Source organism: Homarus americanus, unplaced genomic scaffold, assembly GCF_018991925.1.
Source record: "Homarus americanus isolate GMGI-L3 unplaced genomic scaffold, GMGI_Hamer_2.0 scaffold29348, whole genome shotgun sequence".
Taxonomy (NCBI): domain Eukaryota; kingdom Metazoa; phylum Arthropoda; class Malacostraca; order Decapoda; family Nephropidae; genus Homarus; species Homarus americanus.
In genome coordinates this window covers 18,068-42,304 of record NW_024753830.1, presented here as the reverse complement: position 1 = coordinate 42,304, position 24,237 = coordinate 18,068, and the positions used below count along the sequence as shown (strand labels likewise).

The 24,237-nt window shown below is 37.7% G+C and overlaps 1 protein-coding gene across 3 annotated transcripts; it reads left to right on the top strand.

Moving 5' to 3' along the window:
• Positions 1 to 492: 492 nt before the first annotated feature.
• On the top strand, positions 493 to 23,776 carry LOC121855600 (methyl-CpG-binding protein 2-like). Of its 3 annotated transcripts, none has more exons than XM_042350649.1 (3): positions 493 to 630; positions 14,339 to 14,610; positions 23,035 to 23,776. In XM_042350649.1, exons 1-3 carry the CDS (start codon positions 527 to 529, stop codon positions 23,109 to 23,111), a joined length of 453 nt encoding a protein of 150 aa, XP_042206583.1. In that variant the 5' UTR covers positions 493 to 526; the 3' UTR covers positions 23,112 to 23,776. The 3 variants fall into 3 exon arrangements, with proteins under 3 accessions (XP_042206583.1, XP_042206582.1, XP_042206581.1); XM_042350648.1 differs by lacking the exon at positions 23,035 to 23,776 and adding an exon at positions 14,986 to 16,295; XM_042350647.1 differs by lacking the exon at positions 23,035 to 23,776 and having other exon boundaries at positions 14,339 to 16,295.
• The last annotated feature ends 461 nt before the right edge of the window (positions 23,777 to 24,237 follow it).

Sequence of the window (24,237 nt, the reverse complement as noted above, 5' to 3'; positions counted from 1 at the left end):
AGGGGCTTACTAAAGCCTAAGGAAGGGAGGATATTCCTTTAACACATAATATCTGGCCAGTATGGGAAGGATCATCGTGTCTCCGTCAGGGGGTTGTGGAGTGGTGGTCCAGCAGGCGTCACGAAAGTGGTTTTTTTTTTTTTTTTGCCACGGACGTATATGCGATCGGACGTTGTTCGGTTGGACGTTAACCGGCTCATGACTGTATTCCGCAGGTAGTTTTATGAAATATAACATAATCATTTTGCAGGTGAAATATATGATAAGATGTACACTAAAGACTCAGAAAGGTAAGCATCGGCATGGCGCCTGACTCTGAGGTGCTAAGCAGCCTGGGTCTTGCCTTTAATCATTACACATACATACAGTACTTACCCTAGTAAAAATGATCATATATTCAGTGTATTATCTACCATAAATACTGTATAATGAAATTGACTCAGATTTCAGAAAGTTTTGGACTGCACATGTTACCTTTATGTTTGTGTGTACTGTACTGACTAATGCTTCACTTGTTGTGACAGTTATGCCAGATACTGGTGAGGTACCGACCCCAGATGGCTGGTCAAGAGTAGTAGTTCAACGCACAACTGGAGCTACTGCTGGCAAGTTTGATGTCTACTACTTCAGGTAAGTAGTTTATTAATTTATTTTAATAATCTCTTATCATAAAGGTGCAACAGTGATAATACCCAGGGTACTGTATGTACAATAACCAAACCTTATTGAGACATACTGTACTGTACGATGCCGAGCAAAAATACAGCGGGGACGCTTTCCCTCCACTCGCGCTCATAACTGCTGTGTGACTTCTGCCACCGACATCAAACCAACAAAGCTTCAAAGTCGCTACTCATCCTGACAGCACAGCAGCATAGATGCAACACTGCAACTACATTGCCATCAAAGGTTGAAGATGATTTGAAGTGATTGACAAAATAAAGAATGGAAAAGTACTGTAGCTGCAAGCTCTGGAATAATTGCAGAAATGTTGACAGCATCAGACAATGTCTTAGTATGCCACAAAACATATACTGTACTGTCCTGTATTGTATTTAGTGACAGATTTTGATGTACAGTATGCCTTTCAAATTTGCGGGGGTTAGGTTCTCAAAATGGCCGTGAATCGCCAAATCCGCAAATAACATTTGCTGACCAGGGGGGTACACTTTTACTCATGTACAAAGAAATGTACAGTGAACCCTCACTTTACGCGGTCAATTGAAACCAATTGACCCACGGAGGCCCGCGTAAAGTGAGAAATGCGTAAAGTGAACAACATAACATATGGGATTAATTGAAATAGAGACCGGGCCGACCCCCAAACTCCACTTTTGCCGACACAATACCTATGTTCTAGTAAAAATAACATCTTAATTTTATGATGGTACATGCACACAATTAATATTTAAGAGAAATAGAGAAATACAGTCGCCAAGTTAATGTCCATTCAAATGATGGACTCAACTCCCTCCCCCTCTTCTTACACTCGCTGGCTCTTCCCTCTCTGAGAAATGTTTGGGGGAAAACACTAGATTTTAGGGTATAGTAATAAATAATACCTCAAACTAAAGTTAGGATAATGTAATTGACATTGCTGGATTCCTTGTAAGACCAGGAATATTTTGAATATAAATGTCATATATTTTGCACAAAAGATAACATATTTACTCAGAGTAAACATTACATTAGATCTAAAATTTGTATGTCTAATGCAAAACCTATGATGTTCATATTCAAAATGATCATCAAATTGTAAGAATTCCAGCAATGTAAATTATATTCTGGCCGGGTAATTTGTATGAATTTTATGAGCTAAAACAAATATCTTCAATGAATAAACAAAATATACTTACCCAAATACTATCTGTCAATCAAAATACCCCACCTCCCCCCCTCTTCCCACCTGCTCCCTGGGTCCCTCCCTGGGTCCCTCCCTCCCTACCAGAGAAATGATTGGGTTATAACAGTATATTTACATTTTTAGTAATAAATAATACCTCAGACTAAAGTTAGGATAATATAATTGACATTGCTGGATTCCTTGCAAGACCAGGAATATTTTGAATATACACGTCATATATTTTGCACAAAAGATAACATATTTACTCAGAGTAAACATTACATCTAAAATTTGTATGTCTAATGCAAAATCTGTGATGTTTATATTCAAAATGATCATCAAATTATAAGAATTCCAGCAATGTAAATTAAATTCTGGCTGGGTAATTTGTATGAATTTTATGAGCTAAAACAAATATCTTCAGTTAATAAAAAAAAAAAATATTCTTCACACGGTAACAGATGGCCAGTCGGTCCCTCCCTCCCCCCCACCCCCCACCAACCGTCCCTACCAGATGTGTGGGAAAACCAGAATATTTACCTTTTTAGTAATAAATAATACCTCAAACTAAAGTTAGGATAATATAATTGACATTGCTGGATTCCTTGCAAGACCAGGAATATTTTGAATATACACGTCATATATTTTCCACAAAAGATAACATATTTACTCAGAGTAAACATTACATCTAAAATTTGTATGTCTAATGCAAAATCTGTGATGTTTATATTCACAATGATCATCAAATTATAAGAATTCCAGCAATGTAAATTATATTCTGGCTGGGTAATTTGTATGAATTTTATGAGCTAAAACAGGCAGGCAGGCAGTCAGGCAGGGTGGCGGGAATCTAAAAATAGCTCTCGAGCCGGACACTCTGCGCGTATACGTGGAAAAAACCCGCGTTAAGTGAAAGTTCAGCTCTGGCGAAACCGTGTTAAGCGGGGTATTACTGTGTATATATATATATATATATATATATATATATATATATATATATATATATATATATATATATATATATATATATATATATATATATATATATATATATATGTATGTGTATATATATATATATATATAATATATATATATATATATATATATATATATATATATATATATATATATATATATATATATATACAGTATTACCCCGCTTAACGCGCTTTCACTTAACGCGTTTTCGCATATACGCGGTGCCTTGCCAAAGCTGAACTTTCACTTAACGCGGCATTTTTCATCAGCAACGCAGTGAGTCCGGTGAGTGTCCGCTCTGAGAGCTATTTTTAGATTCGCACCACCCCCCACCAGCCACCCTGCCTGACTGCCTGTTTTAGCTCATAAAATTCATACAAATTACCCAGCCAGAATATAGTTTATTAACAGAATAAACAACATATTTTTGCATTAAACATGATTTTAATATGACATTTATATTAAAATATTTATTAAAATTAGTGGTTATCCCACATCTCCTTGGGACGGTTGGTGGGGGTGGGAGGGACCAACCGACCGACCATCTGTTACCTGGTGAAGAATTATTTTTTAACTGAAGATATTTGTTTTAGCTCATAAAATTCATACAAATTACCGGTCAGAATATAATTTACATTGCTGGAATTCTTATAATTTGGTGATCATTTGAATATAAACAACATATTTTTGCATTAAACATACAATTTTTAGATAAAATGTTTAATCTGAGTAAGTATGTTATCTTTTGTCCAAATATATTATATTCAACCTGGTCTTACAAGGAATCCAGCAATGTCAATTATATTATCCTAACTTTAATCTAGTATTATTTAATACTAAATGTTAAAACTCTTGAATGGAGGATGGGGGTGGGAGGGTTGGGACTGACCCATGGGTTGGAAGAGGGAAGGTGGGGTACTTTGATTGACAGATAGTGTTGAAGAATATATTTTTTTTTATTAACTGTAGATATTTGTTTTTGGCTCATAAAATCGCCAATATCATGCCCATTGCTGGAATTCTTATAATTTGTGATCATTTTAATATAAACAACATATTTTTGCATTAAACATACAATTTTTAGATAAAATGTTTATCTGAAGTAGTATGTTATCTTTTAACATTATTCAAAATAAAGAATCCTTTTTCTAACTTTGATTTGAGGTTATCCCACACATCTCCTTGGGACGGTTGGTGGGGGTGGGGGAGGAAGGACTGACCGACCATCTGTTAGCTGGCTGTGTACTGTAGTGTGAGGGGGAGGGAGTTGAGTCCATTATTTGAATGGACATTAACTTCGACTGTATTTCTCTTAAGTATTAATTGTGTGCATGTACCATCATAAAATTAAGATGTTATACACTAACATAGTTATTGTGTCAAAAGTGGAGTTTGGGGGTCGGGCTGGGTTCTATTGAATTAATCCATATGTTCTGTTATTCACTTACGCGTGGTTTCCTTAGCAGGACCCTCTGTTCAATTGACCCGTTAGTGGGGTACCTGTATATATATATATATATATATATACACACAGTCGGCCCTCAACATACTGGGGTTAGGTAACAGAGATACCAATGAATGTTAAAATCGTGTATTTTGCTGCCCCCCATATGTCCTTATTACAGAGTATATACCTGTGTGTAGTTCGGGTTTTAAGACCAAATTATTTGGCAAAAAATTAGGGGCCGACCTCTAAACTGGTAATAATTTCGTTAGGTTGAAAAATATTTACCAGTAACTACCAGTAAACAACGGAACGATGCACCAACGCACCACCAGTTGCTAGGGCAGATCTCTTCGTCATCATAGCAAACCAAAGTAGCCAAATGCATGGTATGGTAGCACAGGGCGATGTAAAACATAAAATATTCATTTTTAAAGTTTATTTATAGATACTGTACATAAATTTTTGTTCATTACATTTGAAACATCAATCTTTGTTAATTAAATTTGAAACAAAAAGAAAACTACTGATACCTTATTTTCATTAAAATATTACATCATAAGTATATTTTACCTTAACTGTGACTGAATGAATATATTCTCAGAAATAAATATGGAAATGTAATATTTTGCTGAAATGACGGACATATTACACAGTGGAAGTGGGATAAAATCATGACGAAAACAATGACTTTTGCTTTCTTCGTTGTTCAAATATTTTACCGTAATCGCTTTTCGAATGGTTTTCAGTTAAAAACTGTTGTACTGTCAGTTGTACCCCACTTAACGCGGTCAATTGAACCCAGAGGGTCCCGTGTTAAGTGAAATCCGCGTTAAGTGAACAACACAACATATGGGATTAATTCCAATAGAAACCGGCCCGACCCCCAAACTCCACTTTTTGAAGGCACATACCTATGTTGTAGTAAAAATAACATCTTAATTTTATGATGGTACATGCACACAATTAATACTTAAGAGAAATAGAGAAATACAGTCGCCAAGTTAATGTCCATTCAAATAATGGACTCAACTCCCTCCCCCTCTCACACTACACTGCCAGCTCTTCCCTCTCAGAGAAATTTTTGGGGGAAAACCACTAAATTTTAATAAATAATACCTCAAACTAAAGTTAGGATAATACAATTGACATTGCTGGATTCCTTGTAAGACCAGGAATATTTTGAATATAAATGTCATATATTTTGCACAAAAGATAACATAGTTACCCAGAGAAAAAATTTTATCTAAAATTTGTATGTCTAATGCAAAATATATGATGTTTATATTCAAAATGATCACCAAATCATAAGAATTCCAGCAATGTAAATTAAATTCTGACCGGGTAATTTGTATGAATTTTATGAGCTAAAACAAATATCTTCAGTTAATAAAAAAAAAAATAATCTTCACGACACTATCTGTCAATCAAAGTACCCCACCTTGCCTCCCCCCCACCCCCCACGAATCCTCCCCCCCACCCCCCACCAATCCTCCCTTCCAGGGTTTTTAACATTTAGTATTAAATAATACCTCAGATTAAAGTTAGGATAATATAATTGACATTGCTGGATTCCTTGTAAGACTAGGAATATTTTGAATATAAATGTCATATATTTTGCACAAAAGATAACATAGTTACTCTGAGAAAAATTTTTATCTAAAATTTGTATGTCTAATGCAAAATATATGATGTTTATATTCAAAATGATCATCAAATTATAAGAATTCCAGCAATGTAAATTATATTCAGACCGGGTAATTTGTATGAATTTTATGAGCTAAAACAAATATCTTCAGTTGATAAAAAAAAAAATAATTCTTCACGGGGTAACAGATGGTCGGTCGGTCCCTCCCTCCCCCCCCACCCCCCACCAACTGTCCCAAGGAGATGTGTGGGATAACCACTAAATTTTAATAAATAATACCTCAAACTAAAGTTAGGATAATATAATTGACATTGCTGGATTCCTTGTAAGACCAGGAATATTTTGAATATAAATGTCATATATTTTGCACAAAAGATAACATAGTTAATTTGAGAAAATTTTTTATCTAAAATTTGTATGTCTAATGCAAAAATATGATGTTTATATTCAAAATGATCACCAAATTATAAGAATTCCAGCAATGTAAATTATATTCTACGGGTAATTTGTATGAATTTATGAGCTAAAACAGGCAGTCAGGCAGGGTGGCGGGTGGGGGCAAAATTCAAAATAGCTGCTCTCGAGCCGACACTCACCGCGTATATGTGGAAAAAATCCGTGTTAAGTGAAAGTTCAGCTCTGGCGAGGCACCGCGTATATGATAAAACGTGTTAAGTGAAACCGCGTTAGGCGGGGTAATACTGTATTACAATAATATTCTATCTTATCATTAGCCTCATAATCCCACAACTGAAAACATCGAAAAGCGATTACGGAAACATCTTTTGAACGAAAGAAAGCGAAAGTCATTGCTTTTGTCATAATTTTATCCCACTTTCCACTGTAATACGTACGTCATTTCAGCAAAAATATTACATTTCTATATTCTCAGAAATAAATAGTAGTTTTGTTGAAACGTAATGTACAGTATTTAATATTAAAATGCAAAAAGAGCTATAAAAACAATTAAAACTGTACACCCGTAATGTACTGGCTGGCATCTCCACTCTTCCCTGCTCCCACCTCCAGCGTCACCACTCCTCCCCACTCTATCCCTCCTCCTCCTCCACATCGTCACTACTGTTGTACTACAAAAATATTCTATCCTAATTTACTTGAATAAATACTACGATACCATATTTCTGAATATTTTCATTAAAATCCATCAAAATCATTTGTCTCACTGGCTCGCTCCCCACCCCCCTACATGTCCCAGTCATGGCTGGTCAGTTACCTTATTCTACCGCAAACAAACATTTGGGATGGCTAGCGTGAGGCCCAACGCGAACCCATGACAGTATGTATGTATGTATGTATGTATGCATGTATGTATATATGTATGTATGTATGTATGTATGCATGTATGTTATATGTATGCATGTATGTATGCATGTATGAATGCATGCATGTATGTATATATGTATGTATGTATATATGTATGTATGTATGAATATATGTATGCATGTATGTATGTATGTATGTAGGTATGTATGTATGTATGTATGTATGTATGTATGCATGTATGTATATATGTATGCATATATGTATGTATGTATGTATACATGTATGCATGTATATATGTATGTATGTATGTATATATATATATATATATATATATATATATATATATATATATATATATATATATATATATATATATATATATATATATATATATATATATATATATATATAACCTCACTTTTACGCGTCAATTGGAACCCACGGCGTTCACAGAAAGTGAACAAATATAACATATGGGTTTAATTGAAATAAGAGACCGGCCAACCCCCAAACTCCACTTTTTTTCCTGACACATTACGAAGTTTTAGTAAAAAATAACATCTTAACTTTATGATGGGTATTCCACACACATAATATAGAAGGGAACAATCAATAAGAGAATACAGTCGCACTGCTAATTCGGACCCCTTTAATCCGGATTTCGGATAATTCGGACAAAATCTGAATGAACTTTTTTTCTTTTCTTTTTTTTTAGATTTGTAGGAATATTACCTACGCAGACCTTAAGCCAAAATGCTGGTCCACCCACTGCTGGGATAAAACACCAGCGTCTTTTTGGTTAAATGTAACATCTCCACCACTAGTGTGTGGGGGGGGGATGCAACTTTTTGCTTCAGACATGAAAAATATTTACCATTTACTGCCAGTAAACAATGGAAACGTAAAATATGTACCAATTAGTAATGAAAAGTTGTGCAGTTCCTTCAGCAAATGAAGCTCACCAACTTACAATAGGCTAAATTACCTTACAATGCGCTTTCAGTAGTCTATGTTGAAGTTCTTAGCTCAGGCTAACTTATCATATCATATACGGTATAACAGTTCTCATTGATCTACAAAAAATACCGGTAATAAAAACCTTTTCGACATTTCACACTTAATATAATACCCGGTAATCTACTTCAACCTCCTATTGTTTACAACGACGCATGACGCACCACCAGCTGTTGCGTATCAGCTAGACGGTACACGTGTTTTTCGAATCGTTTTCAGTTAAAAAACTATTACATCGCACGTATATTTTACCTAAACCGCGCGGAAATAAATAGTAGTTTTGCTGAAACGTGATGTATTTCAATGTAAAATAGGATAAAATACATGACGAAAACAAAAGACTTTACCTAAGCTTTCGATGTTCAAGAGATGTTATTCGTTTTTTTTACTAGTTTTCGGTTAAAATACTGTTATATTACAATGATACTCTATTCATACTGTGCTTGATATAATACATTCACGGAAATGTAATATTTTTGTTGAAATTACTTACGTATTACAGTGGAAAGTGGGATAAAATCGTGATGAAAACATTGACTTTGAAATATAATGCGATATTAACCCCTAAATCGGTTAATTCGGACAATCGGCTAAAACGGACATCCTCCCCCCCCTGTTAGTCCGAATTAACGAGGGTCGACTGTAATATACTGTAGGTTAGGTTAGAAAAAACAAGGTTAGGGTTAATACTTACGTTAGTAGAAGAGATGGGTCGGCGTAGGGGAATGGAGGCTGGTTCCGAGGCAGAGGGTAGACTACTGGCCCTCAGGTGAGTCTTCATCACTGTCATCCACACTTACTAGTGCCTCCCTGACAAATCCCTCAAAGTCATCATCACTGTCTCTGTCTCTGTCACTATCACTGGCTTGGGCTGGCTGTGGTAGGTTTCGGGCGAAGAACTCGGTTATGCTTTGCTGACGGCTGGTGTTTATGTTGTCGTGATACACCTTGATGTAGGGCTCCATAGTCTGCAACAGCTGGGTAGTGAAGATATCATACCGGTTATCGTCAGGGACGTCGGAGAGGAGGAGCTTGACTTTCTCAATACACTAGATGGCACCCCTTACATTACTATGGGATAACTTGTGTTCTTCTTGGGATGATGCACCACCTGCCTCTTCACTGACGTCATCATCATGTAGCATCACGTCGGTAGTCACATTAGGATCCCTTATCACCTCCAGGATGTCGTCGTTGGTGGTCTCGGAGAAGCCTGCAGCTGTAACACTCTGTGCAGCTTCTCTGGCAAGGTCCACTGCTACTGCAACAGTCTGAACCTCACCAGTCACAGATTTACTCTGCCTCCCACCCGGAATACCTTGCAACACGTCTCCATACGTGACGAACAGTTGCTACAGACAGCTGATCCCATGCCTCCACCAAGAAGTCCACAGCTTTCTTGACGTTGAATGTTCTCCAAAATTGTTTCACAAGTACTTCTTGCTCTGCCAACTGTTGTTCCTCATCGTCTTCGCTCTTGCTATTGGTGTCACTCAGGTTATGCAACTCTTCCTTGGTGTTGGTGTGGTCGTTCAGGAGCTTAAATTTCTTGGCAGAGAATGCAGCTTTCACATTACAGATCAATTCTTGGTCCATGGGCTGTATTATAGACGTAGTGTTGGGAGGAAGGAAGACCACTTTTATGTTGGGGTGATGATCTAACAGTAGGGGCGAGTGTCCTGGTGCGTTGTCAAGCAGCAACAAAATCTTGAATGGCACATTCTGTCGCTCACAGAATTTCTTCACATCGGGAACGAAACAGTCATCAAACCAGGAGAGGGACAGAGTAGAGAACATCCACGCCTTACGTGCGGTCAGCCAGTGGACATTTAGCTTGGTCATGTCCATGCTCTTGTAGGCGTGCGGCTTGCGTGCTGTGTGGATCACCGATAACTTGAGCTTACAGGTACTGGAGGCATTGGTGGTAAACAGGACGGTGATGCACTCCTTCTGCAACTTCCGGCCCCGACACTTGCTGGCATTCTTCACAACGAAGGTCTTGGAAGGGAGCTTTTACAAAAATGGCGCGGCGCAAGAGGACCGCCAGCCGCTCGCCGCGTAAAAGGGTACACACACCTCGTAAAGTGAGCATTCCGTGTTCGGCAGGGTACTGCGTAAACGTGGAAACGCGTAAAGTGAAACCGCGTAAAGCGAGGGTTTACGGTATATATATATTGTATATATACGCACGTGTGCACACACACACACACACACACACACACACACACACACACACACACACACACACACACACACAATGGTCCCTCGGTTAACGAGCACAATTCGTTCCAGAAGGTTGCTTGTTAACCGAAAAATTCGTTAACTGAAACCATTGTTTCAATGGGTTTTGGGGTAATTGGTTCTAGCTCACCGAAAATTACCGTATTTTTCGGCTTAAAAGACGCACTTTTTATGACATAAATATACCTCGAAAATTACCATGTGTCTTCCAGGACACTAGTCGATGAGTTGTAGCAGAGGTTTTTGAAATCAGCGCCTTACAAAGATTGTTACCTCATTACAGTACTTTACAATTACAAGTATTCTCTATACAGTACTATAAAACTATTGATTTAACTCATATTGTTGATATATTGTGAAAAAATAAAAATAAACCCTTGCTGCTGTGGTGTTTGTTTACTAATGGCAGTGGTGCGGCAGCGCCATCTATTGAGGAATTGCTAAAGGTTGTCTGCTGGTCTCAAAGCGCAGGAATGTTTGTTTCTTTATACAGTAAAAGTCCAAAAATCCGGATGCCAGAAATCCGGACCACCCGAGAATCTGGACTTTTCGAAAACTCAAACTCTATTTTTTTTTTTTTTTTGTAGCTGGCTTCTGTGTGTATGTGTGCATGCGTGAGCGCCACAGCTGCACAGCGACAACAAGCGGCCACGCGGTCACCACTTTAAAACGAGCAATCAAACTGTGACAACGTATGTAATTTTGAGTCCTACTCTTTCCATTTACAGAGTACTGTACAAGCCCATAATAATGGCTCCTAAAGTAGATAAACTTTGTTGTGTGAAGAGAAAAAAGAACACGTTGAAATTGAGTGACAAACTTGAAATAAGTAAGAAACTAGAACGTGGTGTGAGCAATACTGTTCTAATGGAAACATACGACATTGGAAAGTCTACAATTTATGATATAAAAAAGGCAAAGAATAAAATTTTAGAATTCACAGCTTTATCTTTAAAACTGCTCGTTTTGATAAATGAAGCATGCTATATTTGCTAATGAATAAACTATCAAAATGTACCTGTTCATCTCTTCTTTATTCCTCCTTAAATTTGAATTTTAAAAGTACTGCCTGAGAATCCAGAAAATCCGCACCGACCCAATCCCCGAGCAGTTCGGATTTTTGGACTTCTACTGTATGTAGGCTCTCATATTTGGACACCTATTTACAGTAGACTTTCATATTTGGATACCCATTTAGACTGTAAAAACCCCACAAAATTAAAATCTTCCAAATTTAAATGCACCTTCGTCATCCAAGTCAAAACACACACACAACAACATTGGCTGTCCTTATGTTTTCAACTTTACCACCACTGGTGGGTAGAATTTTTTTTTAATTCAGAAACATTAATTAAAATATATATGAACAGTAAATAAGTGTTGCTTTCATATTCTTATGTAGAGTAATGACGATATGTTTACACATGTGCTCACTTACGTACGCGATCTCACTTTTTTTTTACCCGTAATTGTTAGCTACTTCCATTGTTCCATTTATTAACATTAAATAACATTACTTAAAACAACCATATTAATTTTTCTACATTAATTTTAATACAGCTACAATGGAGGACTTATTTTCTTCAGTTTTATAATTATGTAGAACCAATCAGTCCCTGGTTTTGCAAAAAACTAGTTTTTTTTACTTTTATTTTGTTTTAAATAAATATTTTTTGTTTTATATAGACTTTGATATACATGTTTACATTTGCTTACCTTCTACTGTTGGAAAATATTTCCCGTCGTTGTCATACCGACAAAAACAAGAGAAAGAATGTAAACACTACAGCCCGCTAGACGTGGAGGGGACTAGGTGTATAAAATGAGTGCTGTATTAAAGATTTCACCTTCTTAAACAGATTTTTTTTTAATTGATGAAAATGACGACTGATAATCAGTTCTAAGTGATGATATTCAAAGAGGTGTGTGTAGTTGTGCCAAAAGGGCTGTATAATTATCAAGCAACGGTTTCACTGGTGTCGGTAGTAGGGAGGTACCGGGTACTAATGCCTGGGAAGATATTGGTAGACCCTGCTGCCATATGGCATCACGAAAATTGTGACCAAGTCCCAAGTTGCTGATCTGACTTTCTGCCACATTTATGCACAATTGCAGGGTCTCAATTGTTTCTCTTACTTTGACAACACAACATACATATATTGTTTCTCACTCATGATTTTTTTTTCATTTTTGTATTTATTATTATTATTATTATTATTATTATTATTATTATTATTATTATTATTATTATTATCATTATTACTACTATTATTACATTTTCTCCCCCTAGGCCCCAATGTGGGTCAGTGACCTGTGCCCAGGTGGGCTAATACCTGAAAAAAAAAAAAAAATAGAATTTCATTTCCAAAATCAGGGTGCGTCTTCCACGATGCAGTGTCTTCTAAGCCAAAAACTACGGTACATACAATCTAAAAATAAATGCAGTAAAGTACACTTACTTTGAGGTGTGTATGTAGAAGGCTCATGGTTGATGATGATGATGATGGGAATTAGAATGGGGGTGGAGGAGAAGGGAGAAGACAAGGCATTGGGATGGAAGAGAAGTCACCCCATGCTGCCATATCACCCATAAAATTTTAGTTCACGTGGTGTAATTCAAGATTATTTTCTTTAAATCAACACTGCACTGCATTACATATTGTCAATATGTAAAATATATTTCAAAATGACCAATAATTTGACTGGAAACACAGAAAAAAGCGTTTATATTGAAGAGTCTCAAACAAGATGTTCCTTCCTCTGAGTTGGTAAACAAACTGACGCCAAGCTTGGTGTGTTGAGTGGCTGTTTGGCACACAAAAAATCAGCTTTCTATGCTTCAATTATGTTCAATAATTGTTAAAATGACTAAAAAATTTAATATAAAACTTTTAAAATTATTGAATAGTACAACCTTCTTGATATTTACTAAAATTGTAAGGAATTTAAGCCCTAGAACTGATTACTGTATTGGCAGACTAATACTACAGCTGGTGGGCAGCCAAATGCAGGCGAAAACATGTTGGGAAAAATTTGTAAGGAATTCGTTAACCGAGGGTTTGCTCGTTAACCGAAGTGAAGAATCTTATGGAAGGTAATTCGTTAACCGAGGGATCACTGTATATATTTTGGTCATTGGTCAACCATTATCCTCAAGTATTACTCAAACATAATTCCATCTCCACTAATGATGTTTAAGTACGTACGTCTAGCAACTATCACGTGCGTCGATCTCAGCTGATTTCTCCTTCTCTTGTGATTGGTTGATGATTTTGTTAACTGAGCGACGATTGGTCAATAAGGTTTTGCAATGCCATCTACCTTCAGACAAGAGAACTGAATATACAGTACAGGGTAAACACCAAAGTTACGGACTGCTTCTGGACCCCTTAAGTAAATTTTGAGTATGGGAAATTTATGGGACTGTAAGAAGTGTGTAAGTTACGGTACTGTACCTCTGCTACTGATGAGGTGTTCGGCCCCTGTACAGTACAATTGTTAGTCCTGTTGAGCAGAACTTATATATGTGTTGTTTTTATGGAAGGACAATAGTGGCTGTCACCCATAAGTGAACCATAGTCATGTTATGTAGCAGGTGGAAGGTGACAGTGTTCTTGTTCCTCTGTGCTGCTCTAATACTTACAGCAGCCTTGGTACACTACTGCTTAAATGTATAGCGCTCTGTAATCTTTCACTTATTCCACCAAATAATGTTCAGTTGCAAGGGCTAGAATTTTCCTCATATTGACTTGCTTGTTTGATAAAATGATTTTAACTATTACACAAACTAAAGCTTACAATAGTGTAGCTTAAGATGTTTAATAAACCATGAATCTGTTCACTGATTAAATCAGCCATAAGTAATGCTTTTATCTTTTTCTTACAGTCCCATTGGAAAGAAACTACGGTCAAGGAATGAGGTGCGTACACACTGTGAAAGAAATAACTTGGAAGTGGACATGTCGTTGATATTCTTTTCTCAAAGAACGTCCACAACTGGAGTTCGAATAGCGAGATCTGGTACAACCACACCAAAGACTGCGTCGCCCAAGACCACAAAGTCTGCAAAGGTTCCCAAGGCCCAAAAAACTCCCAAGTCACCAAAAACTCCAAAAAGTGAGACGACGAGGAAGAGGAAAGTGGCCAGCAAAACTGAGGGTAAGAGTCGAAGAAAGGCCGCCTTTAAAGCCAAGGCCAAAGCCTCTATAAAGTCTTGTCCTAAAACTTCTTCAAAAGATTCTGGTACGATGAGAGTTAAGTTTGTCTTTAGGGGAAAACGGGCAGCAAAGTTCTCTGCCAACGGTGGTCCCTCTGCTAAAAAGAGTAGGAGGTAAGGTTAGGTGGTGCTGTTTCACTTGGGTTGTCCCATTTGGTTGGAGGAGAAGTGTAAGGCTAGACTAGGCCACTGTTACTGTTGGGGAAGAGTTTGCTCACATTCTGAAGATTATGCACGCTTTGACATGGGTAGTGTTTGTTTACTTTTAAGTGGTTCAATGAGCATTCAGTAGTACTAAATGGAGTCACATGTTTCAGGATTTTCAGATCCAGTTTTAGATGATTTTCCAGTGGAGGAAGATGGTAACAGTCTTTTGGAAACCTCAACAGAAAGTATTTCAGGCTGGATACGAGAACTAGACTTCTCGGTTTGGTAGATTTTTTATTGAAGTGTCAGCTACATAGTCACTGCCTCTGTACAAAACATGGGTATTCACCTCAGTACAACTTACCCATACATAGAGTTACGGTATTTGTTGTGTTCTGCAACTTCATTCAAATACATACTTTTTATCTTTGTAATGTAATAAAGAAGCTGCAGTGATCACCACAATTATGATTAGACCAAAAAGAGAAACTGATGTATATATTTTATACACTTTCCTCTACTTTGGTTAGTACAGTGCAGTATTCACTCGGCATCTATTAATAATGTGGGCCTCATCACTCTGACTTACAGTGCAGTGCAGTACTGGTAAGCCAAACAGTGCACTCCAAATAAAGAAGTAGTTTATTTGACATGCATGTTGTGGAAATGGATCCAGGAGCTGTTTACTGTGCCCAGTTTTTTTAATTGCAGTACAAAAGTTTTGTAATGATGCAGAAATTTTAATGTTGGCAGCAGGAAATACACCACCCTGGTCCCTGGTGTTGATGATCTTACAACAGTTACCACATGTTTGCTCCTTGGATTGTTGTAGTTAATTACACTTTTATAGGGATGTATGATGTTAAGGTTGGAAGATTATTACTTTTAACTTAAAAAACAAGCAGTGAAAAGTTTATGGTTCTCTGCATAGTACTGCATGGATGCAAGTCATGATGAAACTATTGTGCAAGCTTATTACATCTAGTCACTTGAGAGCTGTACAAACTTAAGAAGAACCTATGTTTAGTGCATCACTCTCCTTCTGTGAGTGAGGGATGACAGTGCTTACTGTTATGATATGGCCAATTAGTATTTATAAGGCAGCTTGAACATTACGGTACTAACACCAGTTTGCAGAGTTGGTGTTTTAGTTACTCCTCAGTGGTATGGAAAGTGTTTTGTTGTATCTTCTCCTTAAGGTTGGGTCAGGATGCTTACATTATTACACAGATATTGTTGTCTTTATTTGTATCACCTCCAGTTGGTTAGTAAGTGCAGCCAAACATTCCTGCCCTTCAACAGTATAACACACTATCATACTGCACCTCCCCCCCCCTCCCCCAGTATAACACTTTATCATACTGCAGTAATATCCTCCCCCCAGTATAACACACTTTATCATACTGCAGTAATATCCTCCCCCCAGTATAACACACTTTATCATACTGCAGTAATATCCTCCCCCCAGTATAACACACTTTATCATACTGCAGTAATATCCTCCCCCCAGTATAACACACTTTATCATACTGCAGTAATATCCTCCCCATATATAACACACTTTATCATGCTGCAGGCAATATTCCTCCCCACATAAATAATTTTATCATACTGCAGTAATATCCTCCCCAGTATACACAATTTTATCATACTGCAGTAATATCCTCCCCAGTATAACACACTTTATCATACTGCAATATCCTCCCCAGTATAATCACACACTTTATCATACTGCAATATCCTCTCCCCAGTATAACACACTTTATCATACTGTGCAATATCCTCCCCCCAGTATAACACAATTTTATCATACTGCAGCAATATCCTCCCCCAGTATAACATACACTTATCATACTGCAGCATATCTTCAGCATAACTTTATCATACTGCACATCCTCCCCCAGTATAACACACTTTATCAAGCACTGCAGCAATATCCTCCCCAGTATAACACACTTTATCATAATCACAGTAATATCCTCCCCCCAGTATAACACACACTCATCATACTGCAGTAATATCCTCCCCCAGTATAACACACTTATCATACTGCAGTAATATCCTCCCCAGTATAACACACTTTATCATACCGGCAGCAATATCCTCCCAGTATAACAATACACTTCATCATACTGCAGTAATATCCTCCCCAGCATACAACATAATTTCTATCATACCAAATATCCTCCCCAGTATAACACACTTTATCATACTGCAGTAACATCCTCCTCATATACACACTCTTATCATACTGCAGTAATGATCTCCCCCAGTATAAATACACCTTATCATACTCGCAGTAATATCCTCCCCAGCATAAATAACACACTTCTATCATACCGCAGTAATATCCTCCCCAGTATAACACACTTATCATACTGCAAAAATATCCTCCCCCAGTATACAACACACTCTGTCATACTGCAATATCCTCCCCAGTATAAATACACTTTTATCATACTGCAGTAATATCCTCCCCAGTATAACACACACACTATCATACTGCAATATCCCTCCCCCCAGTATAACACACTCTTTATCAGTACTGCAGTACACATCCTCCCCAGTATAACACACAATTTTACTCATACTGCAGTAATATCCTCCCTGTGCATAACACACTCTATCATACTGCAGTAACATCCTCCCCCAGTATAACACACTTTATCATACTGCAGTAATATCCTCCTGTATAAATACACACTTTTATCATACTGCAGCAATAATATCCTCCCCCCAGTATAAATACACTTTATCATACTGCAGTAATATCCTCCCCAGTATAACACACTTTATCATACTGCAGTAATATCCTCCTGTATAACACACTCATCATACCGCACATCCTCCCCCAGCATAACACACTTTATCATACTGCAGCAATATCCTCCCAGTATAACACACTCTTTATCATACCGCAATATCCTCCCAGTATAACACACTTATCATACTGCAGCAATATCCTCCCCCAGCATAACACACTTATCATACTGTGCAATATCCTCCCCCTGTATAACACACTTTATCATACTGCAATATCCTCCCCTGCATAACACAATTTTAACATCATACGCAGTAATATCCTCCCCCCAGTATAACACACTTTATCATACTGCAATATCCTCCCCAGACACACTTTATCATACTGCAGTAATATCCTCCCCAGTATAAATACACTTATCATACTGCAATATCTCCCCCTGTGTTAAACACAATTTTATCATACTGCAATATCCTCCCCAGTATAACACACTTATCATACCGCAATATCTCCCCAGTATAACATTAATCATCACTGCAGTAATATCCTCCCCCTGGTATAACACACTTTATCATACTGCAGTAATATCTCCCCAGTATAACACACTATCATACCGTGCAATATCCTCCCCAGTATAACACACTTTATCATACCGCAATATCCTCCCAGTATAACACACTTCATCATATAACATCCTCCCCAGTAACACACTATCATACCGCAATATCCTCCCCAGTATAACACACTTATCATACTGCAATATCCTCCCCCAGTATAACACACTTTATCATACCATAAATATCCTCCCCAGTATAACACACTATCATACTGCAGTAATATCCCCCAGTATAACACACTTTATCATACCGCAGTAATATCCTCCCCCAGTATAAATACACTTTATCATACTGCATATCCTCCCCCAGTATAACACACTATCATACTGCAGTAATATCCTCCCCCAGCATAACACACTTTTATCATAATACTGCAGTAATATCCCCCAGTATAACACACTTTATCATACTGCAGTAATATCCCCCAGTATAAATACACTCTTCATCATACCGCAGTAATATCCTCCCCCAGTATAACACACTTTACCTAATATCCTCCCCCAGTATAACACAATTCTTATCATGCTCTGCAATATCCCCCCAGTATACAATTTATCATACTGCAACATCCTCCCCAGCATAAACACACTCTATCATACCGCAGCAATATCCTCCCCCCCAGTATAACACACTTATCATACTGCAGTAATATCCTCCCCCAGTACAACATACATACCATCATACTGCAGTAATATCCTCCCCCCCTGTGCATAACACACTTTATCATGTCAGTACATCTCTCCCCAGTATAACACACCTACTCACTGCACATCCCCAGCATAACACACTTTATCATACTGCACATCCCCCAGCATAACACACCCCACATTCTCCCCCAGTATAACACAATTTTATCACTGCAGTAACATCTCCCCAGTATAACACACCTTATCATACTGCAGTAATATCCTCCCCCAGTATAACACACTTTATCATACTGCAGCAATATCCTCCCCAGTATAACAATACACTCTATCATACCGCAATATCCTCCCCAGTATAACACACTTCATCATACCGCAGCAATATCCCCAGCATATAACACACTTCATCATACCGCAATATCCTCCCCCAGTATAACACATTCTTATCATACTGCAGTAATATCCTCCCCAGCATAAACAACACCCCATCACACTGCAGTACATCCCCCATAACACACTCATCATACCGCAGTAATATCCTCCCCCAGTATAACACACTCTTTATCATACTGCAATATCCTCCCCAGCATAACACACTTTATCATACTCGCAGTAATATCCTCCCCAGTATAACACTTCTTTATCATAATCATAAAACATCCTCCCCAGCATAACACACTTTATCATACTGCAGTACATCCTCCCCCAGTATAACACACTTACTTGCTACCAGCAATATCCCCCCAGTATAACACTTTATCATACTGCAGTAATATCCTCCCCAGTATAACACAATTTTATCATACTGCAATATCCTCCCCAGCATAACACACTTTATCATACTGCAACATCCTCCCCCTGTATAACACACACTTTAATACATCAGTAATATCCTCCCCAGTATAACACAATTTTATCATACTGCAGTAACATCCTCCCAGTATAACACAATTTTATCATACTGCAGTAATATCCTCCCCAGTATAACACACTTTAACAGTACCGTGCAATATCCTCCCCCCAGTATAACACACTTCTATCATACTGCACATCCTCCCCAGTATAACACACACCCTATCACAATTGCACATCCTCCCCCCTGTAGCATAACAACAATTTCATCATACCGCAGTAATATCCTCCCCAGCATACAACACACTGCATCACACGTACATCCTCCCCCCAGTATAACACACTTTATCATACTGCAATATCCTCCCCCAGTATAAATACACTTTATCACACTGCAATATCCTCCCAGTATAAATACACTTTATCATACTGCAGTACATCCTCCCCCTGTGCATATAAATACAATTTTATCATACTGCAGTAATATCTCCCAGTATAGCCATACCTTATCATACTGCAGTAATATCCTCCCAAGTATAACACACACTTATCATACTGCAGTAATATCCTCCTCTCCAGCATAACACACTTTATCATACTGCAGCAATATCCTCCCCAGTATAACACACTTATCATACTGCAGTAATATCCCCCAGTATAAATACACTTTATCATACGCAGTAATATCTCCCCAGTATAACACACTTTATCATAACACAGTAATATCCTCCCCCAGCATAACACACTTTATCATACTGCACATCTCCTCAGTATAACACACTTTATCATACTGCAGTAATATCTCCCCAGCATAAATACACTTTATCATACCAGAACATCCTCCCCCCAGCATAACATACTTTATCATACTGCAGTAATATCCTCCCCAGCAACATTAATTTTATCATACTGCAGTAATATCCTCCCCAGTATAACACACTCATCATACTGCAATATCCTCCCCCCAGTATAATATTAATTTTATCATACCGCAGCTATCCCCAGTATAACACACTCTTTATCATACTGCAGTAATATCCTCCCCTGGTATAACACACTCTATCATACTGCAATATCCTCCCAGTATAACACTTTATCATACTGCACATCCTCCCCATATAACACAATTTTATCATACTGCAATATCCTCCTCCCCAGCATAACACACTTTATCATACTGCAGTAATATCCTCCCCCCAGCATAACACTTTATCATACTGCAGCAATATCCTCCAGCATAGTCACACTTTTATCATACGCAGTAACATCCTCCCCCAGTATAACACAATTTTATCATACTGCAATATCCTCCCCCAGTATAACACACTTTATCATACTGCAGTAATATCCTCCCCAGCATAAATAATAATTTTATCATACTGCAGTAATATCCTCCCCCATATAAATATACCTTTATCATACTGCAATATCCTCCCCCAGTATAACACACTTTATCATACTGCAGTAATATCCTCCTCCCCAGTATAACACACTTATCATATAATATCCTCTCCAGTATCTATCATACTGCAGTATCCTCCTCCCCCCCATTAGCCAGAATAATTGGCACAGTTGTTCCAGGACGAGAGATTTCTCACAGATCCGGAAATGAGAGAATTTTTCCTGAAAATTCGGCCCATTTCATCATTCCAGCTGTTGGGGCGCTATGGGGGACCGGGAGTCTGGGGGATTACTCCAGCAGACTATTGCTTCTCTCACTCATATGTTACTGCCAAAGGAATAACAGCACTTCCGTGGTTTCCCTTGTAAGAAAGGACAGGGAAGAATAATTATTTAGAGGATCAGTAGGATCTCATATTTTACGTTTTTTAATTTCGTGAGCACTACCTAATGCAACCGTCTTATATTTAGCTTTTTATATATGTTAATAGAGGGTTAAGACTCGTAAAAAATCCCCAGTGCAGAGCTGAAAATCCCACTGTCTTCCCTGTAACACACGGCTTCATTCACGCCCGTATCAAATAGATTTATGGTTTTTATATACTATATTTAACTGAACATAGATAAACTAATCAGGACTATTTTGGTAAAAAGTGGTTTCTAACTTAATGAGAACTAATTTTATAGACTCCGGTATCAACATATCCTATGTTTTTATTTATTTTTATAAAAGAAATGAGTCCCCACCATTTTATCGTGTTGAAATATATTGTTTGGCTTTTACTAAAATGGTCTTGTAGATAATGTATTTAGGGTCATTATAGTACCAATTCATCTCTCAAACGCAATTAGGACAGATCCTGTGAATAAAAATTTATACACTTTTTCACAAGCTGTAAAAATTTTTGCTCATACCAGTGGTCGAATTGTAATGGGAGAGTGTTTGTTCGTGCAAGATTTGATGATGAGATGCGGACTGTAGTTTAGACTCTCTTAGACTCAGAAAACTTTCTTCAGCACCAGAAACCATACAGGGATGTAGGCTAGTGTCTGTGTGTGCAAGATGTGTAGTTTAGACTCAGTAACCTTTTTCAATACCCAGAATTTTTCCGGGTTTGAAAAGTCGTCTCGTTATCAGGATCCCTAGAAGAGCTCTGCACTAAATATTCTGGCTAACGGGGATATCACTACTGTATTATGTTTTAGTCTAGAGTCTTGCAATATGGGTAGAGCAGTGTGGGTTTACAGAAGGAAAATAACCAGTGGATCAAGTGACAAATGACAAATTTTTAGTTGTATTGGAGAAATATAAAATGGAGTATTGGAGAGAGTAGACAAAGGTGTTATGTGGACATGTTCATAGACTGTGAGGTGAAGGATGGTAAAGAGAGCATATTTCAGAGGTACATTGTAGGAGAATGTGGCGGGGGAGACCAATAATGGTATGAAAGTAAAGGTGGGGGACACACTGGTACAGGGTGGTAGTTAGGAGGCTGATGGAGTTTGGGGGTGACTTCGAGGAATGACAGGAGGAAATAGCATCGAGATTACTCCTGGAGGGACGTACTACTGACGGGTCATGTTAGGTTGTGTGTAGTGACAGATATTTGACACCTTATTGTAGAAGAGAAATGCCACAGCAGAACCCATCTACTACAGCTGCTAAAATTATTGAATGGCAGCTAGGAGAGAGAGTGTTTGTCCTTCACTGTGGACACTCTTAGCTAATAGTGGGTAAAGGCTTCAACGAGTGAAGTATTTATTATTATTAATACTTTGGAACATAAGGTTAAGCTTGTTGGCTGCATGAAGAAGGTTGTCAAAAGCATGTTGACGATTGTTGGTTGGGTTTATGGAGAAGTAGACTACTTTTGTTGCTTAGAGAAGTGTAGGATAATTCTACATGTATAGAACTATTTCTTTACAGATATAATATTTTTGCAGGTACTGTATGTGAGAAATTCTGGGATCCAGAAATGTATTGCTATTTTTGTCATGCAAAGTTTAACTTACAGAAATAAGAGCTCAGTTTACTAGATACTGTAGTGATAATGTACAGTATGGAAGTGAAGGGCCAACACTGTAATTATGATACACTATGGAAGTGAAGGTGGTTCTGTATCAAGGGCCTCTACTGTAGTTAGAAAATATTCCACAGACTCTTGTTGCACATTTTCCTTCAGAAGTCTGCTGTTTGTATTGTAATGAAAGAAGTCTAATCTCGAGGCAAATATTAGTAAACTTGTAGTGTAAAAAGTATTGGCCAAGGTTATATTTCAGAATACCAGAGAAAAACACTTTTTTTCACATTACTGTATCTGTTTTTTACATATAATTATTTTTCTCTCTTGTAGTGTGTAGCATAGATTAGTCTACAAGTTTACAATAAATACAGTAATTGTTTATTGTTTGAAAGCTTGTCATTTTAATGGAAAGAGTGGAAATTATCAGCTTATGACCACACTCCTTCAAGGATACATACAGTAAGCTTTAGTATACAGTACAGTACAGTACAGTACAGTACAGTACAGTACACACATTTAATCAACACTTCAGGAGCAGATTCATGTCTGCTGAGTAAGACATTGTGGTTCTTGTGTGGTTAAATTTTAAACCACCGGAATCAATGTTAAGGAGATAATTTACATGAAACTTATTGAGCAACTTGTTCCTGTCATGTGCCTCACTTCCCTATAGTGCACAACACTTGTAGTAGCCATTAACAATTTATGGTACAGCATATTGTGGTGTTGAAGCTCAGTGGATGTCAGCAGTGTTTTGTACTGTACTTGTAATGGTCTTTACTCGCATGTTATGTCTGCCTGCCTGCCCTCTTAAGGTCAACAGAGGGTGAGAGTTGCTGCTAGTTGTACTCAAGGTGGGTGTACTGTATTAAAGGATTGTTGGTCGTATACATTTAGGATATTAGGGGAAGTGCAGCTCATGTCACGTCCATGCAGGGGAAAGTTCGATACACCTCAACAAGTAAGAGTAGCTTGAGCAGGTGGAAATAACTACACTGACAGTGTGAATTAATTTAGTAACTATAGCTAGTCCTATCCACTCGCACTATGAGACTGTAGCTAAATAAAAACATTGAAGAGTGTACATTACAGTACAGTACAGCACATAAAACAGTACAGTACA

Excerpts from the sequence above, each read along its gene's own strand:
- LOC121855600 (XM_042350647.1), top strand. The coding sequence starts at position 527 with ATGCCAGATACTGGTGAGGTACCGACCCCAGATGGCTGGTCAAGAGTA. Across the intron at positions 631-14,338 it reads TTTGATGTCTACTACTTCAG|TCCCATTGGAAAGAAACTAC; the intron begins GTAAGTAGTTTA and ends TTTTTCTTACAG.